The sequence below is a fragment of the Malus sylvestris genome, chromosome 5 (genome assembly GCF_916048215.2).
Source record: "Malus sylvestris chromosome 5, drMalSylv7.2, whole genome shotgun sequence".
Taxonomy (NCBI): Eukaryota; Viridiplantae; Streptophyta; class Magnoliopsida; order Rosales; family Rosaceae; genus Malus; species Malus sylvestris.
This window is the reverse complement of record NC_062264.1, coordinates 30477943-30491663: the sequence shown is the minus strand read 5'-3', so window position 1 is coordinate 30491663 and position 13721 is coordinate 30477943. Positions and strand designations below refer to the sequence as shown.

Here is a 13721-nt window from a genome sequence, read left to right as displayed (position 1 = left end):
TTTAACTGTTAAATGATGAAGTAATAGGAGTGGGACCCACTCATTTGCCATCTTGAATAAAAAAATTAATTAATTAATAATAAATTACTAATTCTTATTTAACAATTAAACTTAAAAAATAAAAATAAAAATCTCTCTTCGTTTCTCCAGAAATCGTCTCCTCCCCTCTACTCCCTCCTCCGTTCCCCTTCTTCCTCATTCGTCCCCTTCACTCCCTCATCCGTCCCCCTTCTTCCTCGTCCATCCGCCGCCTTTGAGTCCACCGATTCGGACCAGCGAGTTCGTCATTTCAGATGGGCACATATTCAATCTGTTCGACGGGAAAGATCCGTTGTTTTGACTCCCGCCCTGGTTCTTGTGGAGGTTGCAACGAAATGATCTGGCTACGACGTCGGCGAGCATATACATGTCTTCTTCGGCACCAAAATCGGTCCGGTTTTCTTTGAAACGGTAGTGGATCGATTCGAATGATGGTTGGGAGAAATCCAATGGTGGTTGATGGAGAACCGAACGGATGGAGACGGAAATGAGAAGGTGTAGAGGTTGACACGCATCGGGGAAGCGAATCTGTGGCAGTGGTGGTAACCCAGAAAATGGTGAAAAAAAGGGGAAAGAAAAAGAAAAAAATTGGACTGTAATGAACTTCCATTCTTCAATTAATATTATGGAGGATTTTGAAAATCCAGAGTTTCTGGGCGAATTTTCAAATGGCCACTTCTTGAATTTTTGAAAATTTAATTTCTCTAATTTAAAAAAAAATTAATTTCTCTAACTTCTTGAATTTTCTGGGTTTGTATTTGTGTTTTTCGTTTTGGGTTTTGTTTTTGTGGGGTTCTTCGTTTTGGATTTCTGGAACTCTCCCTTTGCAATTTTATTTGGTGGTTTTTCTTAGAAAAATGGTGAAGAATAAGAAATTGAAGAAATGGCAGTGGGGCGAAAGCCCCAGTCGGTGATGGGATTTGAAGAGAGGGAAAATGATAAGGGGATGGTTTCTAATGCTCAGTTTTGCGAAATATTAGTGAACTTATGATGAAGAAATCAAATTAGTTTTATAAAGACTGTTGGAGAAAGATGAATTGGGTCTGGTTTTGGTTTGCCATCAAAACCCACTTATTTAGGGTCTGGTTTTGGTTTGCCATCGAAACCACCTGCGTTTTGCGATCGGCGGTGTATCAGTTGTTACCGAAGGAGGACGAAAATTAGCTGTGTTCAAGGAGGACGAAGAAGAAGGGGAGCGGAGGAAAGGACTGATGGGAGCAGGAACGGGGACGATTTCCAGGGAACAAGGAGGAGGTTTTTTTTTTTTTTTTTTTTAAAGTTAATTTTAATTGTCAAATTAATAATTTATTATTAATTAATTAATTATTTTTATTCAAGTTGGCAAAAAAGTGGGTTTCGTTTCTTTCATGTCATCATTTAACAGTTAGATTGACAAAAAATTTAACAGAAGTCCGACATTGCAACGAATTCATAAATTGAGATATAACATTGCAATATTTAAAACATAAAGTATGTGTCATTCACGACTCATAGTTGGCAAAAAAGTGGGTCTCCTTCTTCCTTCTCCTTCCTCTTCTTCCTTCCTTGTCTTCTTCTTCTTCTTCCTTCGAATCTGGGTTGCAGATTCTGTTTTTTTTTTTTTTCTTCTTTCTTCTTCTTCTTCCTCCTTCTTCTTCTTCTTCTTCTTCCTCCGACTGCAACTTTTTTTTTCTTCTTCGTCCTCCTTCTTCTCCTTCTTCCCTCTTCTTCCTTCTCATTCTTCTTCTTCTTCTTCTTCCCCCCGAATCTAGGGAAGATGAAGGGTTTTTTTTTTTTTAATATATATATATATATATATATATTTTTTTTTTTTAATTTTATAAATAATTTATTTTTAATTTCCACGTGGATGACACATTGCGCCCAGTCATTGTCCACATGGGCATCACGTCATAGTTAATGGGAGACTTAACAGTTTGACTAACAGATGTATGAGATTGTCCCAAAATTTACACTTTAGGTATAACTCTGAGACGAAAAAAACTTGATGTATTAAATGTTGAAAACCACGAAATATGAGAGTAGTAAACAGTCTTTTACCCCCTAAAAAAACACTGTTCATTGGGCCCTTGGCTTCATATATAAAGATTATATATGTATACGTTGTCAATATACGACTAAAATCTAATGGTCTTCTTCTTCTTACATGCAATGCATGATTCAGCCAGTCGGAATATAAGTGTTGGTCGTTTAAGTTCACGCCGTCGAGGAAAGCAAGTTCTGCACATGTACAATATGAAGATGAAGTTGATGATGAGGATACTATTACTCTGCTTCCTCAGCTGCTTCTGGTTTCAGCTGTCCTTTGCTCAAAATCGTATCACTGATCCGTCTGAAGGTTCTTTCTCTATCTCACCCCCCCCCCCCCCCACACACACACTTTGCCACATTTAAGTGTTTTTGACCAGGAACTGGCCTTTTTTCCCTCAACAAAATGACATTTTAAATATTTTTCGACTATATGAAATGAAGTTTCGAGGAACTTATTTGTAAAACCCTTTTTCTTCCCATATACAAAACATCCAAAAATCAAGGGTAATTTTCCTTTGTAATAATCAATTTGATCTTTCGTTTGGTTCGAGATAGTCTAGTAAGTAGTAACACCAGTCAAATTATGGTGTGATATATATAATACACACAAGGACTGAATTAACTGAGAGTGCAGTGAGGGCGTTGAACTCAATATTTGAACAATGGGACACACAAGCAGTGCCGGGGCTGTGGAATATCAGTGGAGAACCCTGCAGTGGATCTGCCATCAACGGCACCGCCATTTCTAGCCCCGATTTCAACCCAGCCATCGTTTGCAACTGTTCTTACGACAATAATGCTACATGCCACATCACCCAACTGTATGTTAAACTACTCTCTCTTGATGAACAAGATTTCCATGCCACTGTTGATTTTCACTTGCTACCTATATATGTTAACGTCATAATTTGACTGTGTCGCTCTATTTTATGTAGTTCTAAATGTTCAATCGTTTTGCTTTCCAGGAAAGTGTATTCTCTTAACAAACGAGGGGTGTTTCCAAAAGAATTTGGGGCTCTGAGATATCTCACATTTTTGTATGAATTTTTTCCAACTCCCTTCTCTGTTTTTGGTTCATCAAAATCATATATTGGATATTAAAAATTGTAGAATTATCAGAGAGACGGGCCAAAAACTCACTTCCAACATCACTGATACTGTCTCCAACTTGGTAATTATCACCTGCACAATTCGTCAGGTGTGGGGTTTATCTCAATAGGCCTCGGCATTGATTGAAGTGGGATTTGGATATTTAAACTCTTCTTTCTTTATTTCTCTAGCCGATGTGGGATTTCAACCAAAATATGGTGATGTTGTAAGATTAAGAGTTAACGATTACACTTCCTTTCAATTTTTGTAGGTGGATCAATCAGAATTATTTCACGGGTCCCCTACCAGCGGTCATTGGCAATATGTCTGCATTGATTGTATTGTAAGTAGTGAGAGAACATTTCTTTAAGTACTCATACTATTGATGAGACCCGTAGCAATTTGTGTACTTCATTTTGAATATCATAATCTACCGTTATGTTCTTTACACCATTTCGCTACTATTTATGCCGTTATCTACAAAAAATCATTATGCTTTTATTGAATAATGCAGTACTAGTTTCCTGTTATGTAATGTAATTAAGTTTAATGTTGCTTATCTTTCACTAACTGATATCTCCATTCAGGTCAATTAGAATCAATTCATTCTCTGGGCCCATCCCCAAGGAGCTTGGAAACCTTAAGGAGCTAACTATGCTGTAAGCCATGAAAAATTAGAGAGCTTACAATAAAATTTTGTGTCGTAAACATTAGATACAGAACTTGTTGTTATAAGCTAAAAATCTAGTTATGAATGAACAATCGAAAAACAAAAAATGAGAAGGATAACAATAGAAGAATTTTCTGAAGGTTTCTCTCTCTCTCTGCAAAATCTAGCAGAGCATATTCTCTTCATCTCTCTACAATTCACACACACTCTGTGCTTTACATAGCCGTTAGAATCCAAGGTGGATTCTCTCTCTTCACAAAACAATCTCAGCCTTACATCTAGCTAGTTGCTAGGATCATTACACCTGGCATTATTTGCCTTACTACATTAGAGCTGCACACTTGGTATTTTAAACTCAAGTGGATACACAAATTTGATACACAGCTTATTTCCTAATCAGCTATAGACTTACAATTCAACAGAACCTTCTATCACTCTTCAATAATTGCTTTCAAGTAAGTGTTTGCCCGTTCAACATGACTTGCAGGAGCATCGGAACAAATAATTTTTCCGGAACACTCCCTCCAGAACTTGGTAATTTAGTCAAGCTCGAGCAACTGTAAGTGCTTCGTTAAATCATCAAATTGGAATGACATGTTAATTCCCTACGGATGAGCAAAAGTTGCGCTTTATCGTATGAAATGGGTACTCATCAATTGCCTTATGATTTTCACAGCTACGTAGACAGCTGTGGACTCAGTGGTGAAATTCCTTCAACATTTGCCAAGCTCACCAACATGCAAGTCGTGTAAGAATGGCTCTTAAATCGTATTTTATATTTGTTCGTTTATCCAGTACTTTGAGATTGCTTTTCTTGGATGAGCTTACTATAATTCAACTTTTTGAATTTTAGCTGGGCATCGGACAATCCTTTCTCAGGAAAGATACCTGATTTCATAGGGAATTGGACACAACTCTATCATTTGTAAGTACAGAAACCTTTGATCTTTTGCAGTTTATGAAAGCAGACCTGAGATGGATAATTTGTTCACAAGCTTCTTATATGTTTCTGTAGGGAATTTCAAGGCAACTCTTTCGAAGGCCCAATACCAACCAGCTTTTCTCAACTGACCTCATTGAACTATCTGTAAGTACATATGTTTCATAAATTGTATTTCTCTCTCTTTCTCCGAAGACGGGATTTCAGTTTATTTTGCATATAATGATGTAGGCTAATCAGTGATATATACAATGGGAGCTCCTCTCTTGATTTCATAAAAAATCTCAAAAACTTGACTGAATTGTAAGTGAAGATTCTCATCGATTCAGATACTTTCATCCAACTTCTTCTTCCTTTTGAAATTTGATATCTTACTCCATCTTCTTTTTATCAAATTTTATGTTTTTGGAATACAGAGGACTACGAAACGCATTAATCACTGGTACCATCCCTTCTGATATTGGAGAATATCAAAGTCTAAAGACACTGTACGTACCAGCAAATATAAGTTTCAGTCCCAACGAGACCAATTAGTTTTCTTTCATTCTGATTGCTTCTCTCAACTTATCGTTGGTGTCCAGGGATCTGAGTTTCAACAATTTGACAGGCCAACTCCCAAGTTTTTTGTTCAACATGCGTTCTCTTACATCCTTGTAATCCCCGTCCTTATTATTATCTTTTTCTTGCCTTATCATACATAAGTTATCAAATCTTTAACATTCCCTACTTTGATTGAAGATCTGGACTAATCCTTCGATTTTGTGCACATCTGAAATTTTTCTTGCTCATCTCTTTTTCTTTTCTGGGTGCCTTCTACTATAATCGAAATGGCCAGGTTTCTTGGAAACAATAGTCTCTCCGGACCTCTTCCGAGCCGAAAGAGCAATCAACTTCAGACTATGTAAGTCCTTGTTTCTTAAAGTAGTCATATAGAATGCACGGTGCATGTATGTGTTTGTGTATAATCGTAAGCATTCTAATCCTATCTTACACAAGTTCTTAATAACTTTCATGCATTTTGTGTCTTCTGATTCTATTTTGTTATTTGCAGAGATTTGTCTTACAATTTTTTATCAGGAAGCTTTCCCCATTGGACGACCACAATACCGCAACTGTACGTGTCCTTTTCTCTTTCACCTTCATTTTACAGTTTAAATCACTAGAATATGTTCGCACAAAAAATTATCGCTGAGATTCGTTTTCACAGTGCTACTTGCCTACTAAGTTTTGATCTTGTACATGGAATTTTCATTTGATAAAGATATAGTTCTTCATATGTTGACTGATTAATGATTTTATGCAGGAACTTAGTGGTCAACAACTTCACATTTGACAGTTCAAACATAACGTGAGTTGAAGTTTCTCTTACTCGTTTTAGACAAGCAATACTACTCTTCTACTACATGACTCTATTTGGATAACTAATAATTGTTCTCTGTGTTTGCAGTTTTCCTGGATTGAATTGCCTCCAGAGAAATTTTCCATGCAATCGAAATACCCCACGATGTAATCTGCTCTTATGTCACCAATCATTTACCATTTTAACGCAACATCATGTTAGAGGAAAAGGCATTGCTTCTCTAGTTATGTATACATATGGATATAGATTGCAAGCATGTTTTCATAAGTTCAGTAATACGCATAACTGGTTAGAAATATGTGACTGAAGAACATTAGTATGAGTCTTCAATTTGAAGTTTCATCACTAATCATGGGAAGATTCTGGTATTACACGAAACTTACAGATGCAAACTTCTCAATCAACTGTGGTGGACCGCAAATGATGGGACGTGATCACATATTGTATGAGACTGAAGACTCAGCTCTTGGCCCAGCAACATTCAGTGTAACCAGTACAGAGAAATGGGCTGTCAGCAATGCCGGTTTGTTTTTTGAAACAGAGAACCCACCGTTTCTGGTTAATACCGTTGCACAAGTCACCGGAACAGATGTGACCCCGGAGCTTTTCCAAACTTCAAGAGTGTCCCCAGGATCACTGAGATACTATGGCCTGGGCCTTAAGAATGGGCCCTACACTGTAACATTGCACTTTGCAGAGACGGTTTATGAAAGTCGCACTTCGCAAACTTGGCAAAGTCTAGGACGGCGTGTATTTGATATCCATATTCAGGTAAGACTGCTTATAGAATAAAAATTCTAACTTATTTGAAGTAAACACCTCATTGGACAGGTTTTCGATGTTTTAAGCTACATTAACTAAAGCTAGTGTTACCTACATCTTCATTTGGTTGCTAGGGTACCCGCAGGATGAAGGACTTCGACATATCGAAGGAGGCAGGTGGTGTTAAGCGAGCAGTTGCGAGAAAATTTAATGTTAGTGTGTCAGAGAATTATCTTGAAATTCATTTGTTCTGGGCTGGTAAAGGGACTTGTTGCATACCCGATTATGGCGATTTCGGCGATTCCAGCGATTACACCAATTACGGCGATTACGGCCCACTAATAGGAGCTCTCCATGCTGCTTCAGGTATAGTATGTGTTAACTTATAGAGATTTCCTGTGAGTGGTTTAAATGTATTTTTCTACTGTTAATTGACACTGAAGAATTCGTCTGTTTTTTCACTCAGATTTTACATCAATAGTTTCCGGGCTTCCACCAACAACTCCAGGAAAGAAGAGCAAGACTGGGTTGATAGTCGATATTGCTGTTCCTCCTGGAGTTGTGAGCTTGCTATTAATATTTGCAATTATATATATAAGGAGGAAAAAACCAGAAAAAGAAGATGATGAAGGTAAACGACCATATCATTACTGGTACCCAATTCAGGTTTCTCTGCTTTGACATTAACACATAGAAGTAAGAATGCTTTCACAAAAGTAAAACTTATGTCATACTGTTTCGTGAATGTGCAGATATTCTAGGATTAGGCCCCCGGCCATATACTTTCAGTTATGCTGAATTGAGAGCTGCAACTGAATATTTTAATCCTTCAAATAAGCTAGGAAAGGGAGGATATGGCCCCGTTTATAAGGTGAAATCTGTATTACATCAATATCATGTACTTGAAGTAATGACAAGAGAAAGGAGAGAGAGCGAGAGAAGAAAATATAGCTTCTGTTTTCTTTCCTTTCACGTCATTATATTGTGTTTCTGTGTACATTGTAGGGTACACTTTCTGATGGTAGAGTAGTGGCTGTGAAGCAACTTTCAGTAGCATCTCACCAAGGGAAGAGTCAATTTGTATCTGAAATTGCTACCATATCTGCTGTGCAACATCGGAATCTAGTGAAATTGTATGGCTGTTGCATCGAAGGCAGCCACCGCATTTTGGTTTATGAGTATCTTGAAAACAAGAGCCTTGATCAGGCACTTTTTGGTACAAACCTATCTACTTTTAGGTTGCATAGAAAGAACATTGTCTGTAGTTTCAAGCACTCTAAAATTGTTAAGAAATGTTTTTGTTTAGATGTGTTCACTAATATTTCAGGAACAAGTAACTTGTACCTTGACTGGCCTACTCGATTCAATATATTGTTGGGAACAGCAAGAGGACTTGCTTACCTTCATGAGGAGTCAAGGCCAAGGATTGTACACCGAGATGTTAAAGCAAGTAATATTTTGCTCGATGCAAAACTCTTTCCAAAAATATCAGATTTTGGATTGGCAAAGCTTTATGATGACGAGAAAACCCACATCAGCACCCGAGTTGCAGGGACAATGTAAGCCATCCCTTATTGTTTTTTCCAGAAGATACATACATTATAGCCACACACATTTATACTTGCATGAAATTTTAACACACATGTATGCCTCTAATGATCTCAAGCAACATTGTGCAACCATTTGATTATCTTACATTGCAGAGGTTATTTAGCACCGGAGTATGCATTATTTGGACATTTAACAGAAAAGGCCGATGTGTTTGGTTTTGGAGTCGTCGTTTTAGAGATCCTCAGCGGGAGACCAAACTCTTACAATAACTTGGATCCAAAAAAGATTTATCTTCTTGAATGGGTAGGAATTGCATTCGCCTAGCTTCATTTAGGCATTATTGTGAAAAACTTATTTATACTTTCCTTTGATCGTGGCATTATGTTTTTCAGGTATGGACTCTACATGAGAATGACCAAACTCTGGGGATGGTGGATTCGAGATTGACAGAGTTTGATGAAACTGAAGCAACTAGATTGATAAGAGTGGCTCTCCTGTGCACGCAGGGATCACCGACGACGAGGCCATCTATGTCACGCGTGGTTGCAATGCTATCTGGAGACATTGACATGGACACTGTCATGTCGAAGCCAAGCTATTTGTCATATTATGATTTTAAAGATGTAACAACATCATCAACAGGTAGATTTTTTGTGGAGGTTGATACCCCATCAACCTCATCCAAGGATAATAATGTTCGCCTCAACTATCAGCCGGGAGGCATCAATGCAAGTGGTGCTAACATTCCCTGGATTGACCCTACGCCTTCTGTAAACGTCACTCAATCACAGCTCGCTGACATTAGAGGAGAAGAAAGGTGATAAATATCAGGAAATGATTTCCGCATGCTCTTTTTATCCCTTTGTGCACCCTTGTACTTGTTTTGGACCCTTTCCTTTTATATAATACACATTTTAATAATTAATTGTAATTGTACTTTAGCTTTGGCTTTTGGTAATGGGCAGGGAACTGGCATGCCAGATTTGAATATACCTTAATAGATGGATGTATATTCTACTTATTCATACACAATGTTTATAGATATGTTCATGAACCACCACCACTGGATGGAGATCCCACAAAAATTTAAGAATGTGTTCAGGGAATTCAAATAATTTAATAAGGCCTTTTTTGGTCTATAAATTGAGCCTTGATGTTGATGGTCCAGTTGTAGAATAAAGAAGAAAAGGCCTTTTTGGGTCTATAAATTGAGCCTTGATTTTGATTGGATGTGTTCACTAATATTTAAGGGACAAGTAACTTGCACCTTGGCTAGCCTACTCGATTCAATATATTGTTGGGAATAGCAAGAAGACTTGCTTACCTCCATGAGAAGTCAAGGCCAAGGATTGTACATCGAGATGTCAAAGCTAGTAATATTTTGCTTGATGTAGAACTCTCCCAAAAAATATTAGATTTTGGATTGGCAAAACTTTATGATGACGAGAAAACCCACATCAGCACCTGGGTTGCAGGGACAATGTAAGCCATCCTTTATTGTTTTTCCATAGGTTACATATATTATAGCCACACACATTTATACTTGCATGAAATTTTAATACACATCATGTTAATAATGCCACTAATGATCTCAAGAAACATTGTACAACCATTTGATTATCTTGCATTGCAGAGGCTATTTCGCACTGGAGTATGCAATGTGTGGACATTTGACAGAGAAGGCTGCTGTGTTTGGTTTTGGAGTCGTTGCTTTGGAGATCCTCAGCGGGAGACCAAACTCTAACAATAACTTAGATCCAGAAAAGATTTATCTTCTTGAATGGGTAGGAATTGCATTCCCCTAACTTTATTTTGGCATTGTTGTGAAAAACTTATTCACCCCTTCCTTGGACAATGGCATAATGTTTTTCAAACATGGACTTTACATGAAAACGACCAAATTCTGAGGCTGGTGGATCTGAGATTGACAGAGTTTGAAAAAACTGAGTCGACTAGACTGATAAGAGCAGCTCTCATGTGCACGCAGGTATTGTTGAGAATATCGCGTTTAAGAATGGGAAAAACAAGAAAAAACTCCGGAAATTGAAAAACAAATAACCAAGATAAATAACACCAAGAATTTACGTGGTTCGGCAATATGTGCCTACATCCACTGGACAGTAACAACAATCTTTCACTATATCAATAATGAGTACAATCAATAATCTTGCCAAATCTCTAGAACTAGGACTTGGCGAAAAACTTAAAAGAACAAGAACAAGAAATACACCATCTCTTTTCTTTTCTCTCACACACACTTTGCCCCTTTCAATATTCTCTCACTTTAATCCCTTGAGTGGTATTCAATTTATTGTTTTGCTCCCTTCTCAAAACTAGTACAATAGCCCTTTTATATAGACATAATGAAGGTCTTCTTCAATAAGGATTATTAATCCTAATTGGAATCTAGTTCTGAATCCTACTCCAATTGAGAAACTAACTCCAATTGGGTAAACAACTCCAACTGGGGAAACAATTTAATCCCCTAAGACTATTAACTCCCTATAGACTTAGGACAACTAATCATGGGTTGGAAAAAACCCAACAATCTCCCCCTCTAGACCATGAGGAAGGTATACCATAATAAGATTGCTCCTCTTGACCAAACTCTCATTGATCGAACTTTTCATGACCAGATCGAATTACCCATAACCAAGCTCCCCCCGATCACAACACCTATCGTCATTGGCAAAGGTAATTATAGACTTCTTTGCCAGAAAACCATCAATCATCTGCATTAAAGAAGCTCTTCATCGTAAGTCACAACACCTGCAGTATTGTTCCCATCCTTTTGTTCCTTTTTCCATTTACGACATTGTTTCTTCATGTGACCCTTTTTTCCCACAATAGTGGCAGTCGCCATTAAATCTCGTCTCACCAGAATTCTTGCCTCTTTCTCTATGACAAAGAGTTGTCCAGCACATGCACCTGAAGTTTTTCTCCTTGTTTCTTCATTAAACATGTTATCCTTAACAGCATCCATAGACAGTACGCCATTAGAAGCCGAATTGCTTACGGTTACGACAAAGGTTTCCCAACTATCTGACAAGGATCCTAGCAATAAAAGTGCTAGCAGCTCTTCTTCAATATTCAAACCCATAGTGGCTACCTGATTGATCACGTTCTGAAAGTTGTTCAAGTGCTCGGTTACACTAACATCTTCCGCATGCTTCATGTTGACAAGCTCTTTGATAAGGAATGCTTTCTTGGCAGCGGTCTTCTTCTCAAAGAGCTTGCGCATCAGTTTCTTTAGACACATGGTGATAGATGCTCTCATCCACCCATTGTCTAATCGTACCAATAGTTTTACGATTCATCTTTCAGACATATTTTATGGCTTGCTATTAATACCTTCAATTGGCTCATGGAGATCTTTACAATAAAGCATGTCCTCCATTCTTGATTTCCACGTAACCCAGTTGGAGCGGGTGAGTTTCATCATAATTGCACCCTCCATTCTAAACGAATATCAGCCAAACCTAGCCTTGATACCACTTGTTGAGAATATCACGTTTAAGAATGGGAAAAACAAGAACAAACTCCGGAAATCGAAAAACAAATAACCAAAGTAAATAGCACCAAGAATTTACGTGGTTCGACAATATGTGCTTACGTCCACGGGACAGCAACAACAATCTTTCACTATATCAATAATGAGTACAATCAATAATCTTGCCAAATCTCTAGAACTAGGACTTGACGAAAAACTTGAAAGAACAAGAACAAGAAATACACTATCTCTTTTCTTTTCTCTCGCACACACTTTGCCCCTTTCAATATTCTCTCGCTCTAATCCCTTGAGTGGTATTCAATTTATTGTTTTGCTCCCTTCTCAAAACTAGTACAATAGCCCCTTTATATAGACATAATAAATGTCTTCTTCAATAAGGATTATTAAGTCCAATTGGAATCTAGTTATGAATCCTACTCCAATTGAGAAACTAACTCCAATTGGGTAAACAACTCCAATTGGGAAAACAATTTAATACTCTAAGACTATTCATTCCCAATAGACTTAGGACAACTAATCATGGGTTGGAAAAAACCCAACAGGCATCACCGATGACGAGGCCATCTATGTCAAGCGTGGTGGCAATGCTCTCTAAAGATATTGACATAGGCACTGTCATGTCGAAGCCGGGCTATTTGACATATTATGATTTTAAAGATGTAACGACATTGTTAACAAGTAGCTTTTTGATGAAGGATGATACCCCATCAACTGCATCCAAGCATAGTAATGATCGCCTTAACTATAAGCCCGAAGGTAGCAATGCAAGTAGTGCTAACACCCCCATGGTTAACCATGCGCCTTCTCCAGTAAACGTCACTCAATCACTGCTCGCTAGCATTATTGGAGAAGGTGATAAATAATAGGAAATGATTTATGCACGCCTTTTATCCTTTTGTGCACCCATGTACTTGTCCTTGGGTCTTTTCTGCCTCTAAGGTTTTGGCTATGATGATGTATATCTAAAATAAGATACGATTTTATAGATATTTGAGTCAAACTTACATGTCAATTTTGTGTTAGTATGTTACGGTGTAAATCTCCTCTTTTAATCAAAAGGAAAAAAATGGTTTTTTTTTTATAGTATGTGTTATTCACTTTCTCATTTTAACTTCTCACACATTTTTTAGGTAATTTTTGTCTTTTAGTCTTTTTTAATTCATTCGATCCGACGGTTGAAAATTGAGAAGAGTGGGTGAAGGTAAAAATAGGTCATTTTCTATCTGATAGCCAAGTACGTATAATAAAACATAAGCAATCTTAGTAGATGCCTATAAACAAAAGCCACGAGTTGGCTCTATATAAGTTATTGTCAATTGTTGATTGATTACGGTGTCACCCTAAAGTGATTCTTTGGTAGGGTTTTTGCATAAGTGATTGTTAATTGTTGGTCCAGTGTCACCTGAAGAAAATCTTTGGTTAAATTGCTATGCAAGTGTCACCTTTCTCATATGAGTGGTCTCAACGGTGGGGCCGGGTAAAACCAAAATGTAGGGAAGTTCATGCTCACCAAAGCAAATCTCAATTGAAAAATAACCTCGGATCAATAAAAAATTCCAAAGCAAGATCAACCCGTTTAAGGCTTATGGTGCTCGTCTAGTTGTCTTTGTGCCTTTTTTCTTTACATTTGGAAGTGTTAGTGCCATACCACTTGAGGCAACAAATCCAGGCCCCACATTTTATTCGTTTCTATTGCCTCCATTGAAAGTGCGTTAGAATTTGAACGTTATAAGCCTATCGTTTTCCAGTCCCATTTTTTTAATTCTTG

General features: G+C 37.6%; 2 protein-coding genes and 1 long non-coding RNA gene across 3 annotated transcripts; all 3 read left to right on the top strand.

Moving 5' to 3' along the window:
- Window positions 1-2077: 2077 nt before the first annotated feature.
- LOC126624182 (probable LRR receptor-like serine/threonine-protein kinase At1g56140) lies at window positions 2078-9383 on the top strand. Its single transcript, XM_050293222.1, has 24 exons — window positions 2078-2377; window positions 2705-2891; window positions 3036-3107; window positions 3431-3502; window positions 3747-3818; window positions 4317-4388; window positions 4506-4577; window positions 4683-4754; window positions 4845-4916; window positions 5001-5072; window positions 5186-5257; window positions 5351-5422; window positions 5605-5670; window positions 5821-5883; window positions 6073-6117; window positions 6217-6275; window positions 6515-6900; window positions 7026-7257; window positions 7358-7522; window positions 7644-7762; window positions 7897-8107; window positions 8219-8450; window positions 8595-8745; window positions 8835-9383. The coding sequence occupies exons 1-24, from the start codon at window positions 2167-2169 to the stop codon at window positions 9261-9263; spliced, it is 3276 nt and encodes a 1091-aa protein (XP_050149179.1). The 5' UTR covers window positions 2078-2166; the 3' UTR covers window positions 9264-9383.
- An 839-nt stretch (window positions 9384-10222) lies between these two features.
- Window positions 10223-12801, top strand: LOC126624192 (probable LRR receptor-like serine/threonine-protein kinase At1g56130; the record flags this gene model as incomplete). The annotated part of the gene is made up of 2 exons (XM_050293232.1): window positions 10223-10429; window positions 12496-12801. Coding segments are annotated over exons 1-2 (513 nt in total), but the record flags the coding sequence as incomplete, so codon positions are not given.
- On the top strand, window positions 12802-13040 carry LOC126624196 (uncharacterized). Its single transcript, XR_007624005.1, has 2 exons — window positions 12802-12866; window positions 12940-13040. It is a non-coding gene; the product is annotated as an uncharacterized LOC126624196 (long non-coding RNA).
- Window positions 13041-13721: the final 681 nt, after the last annotated feature.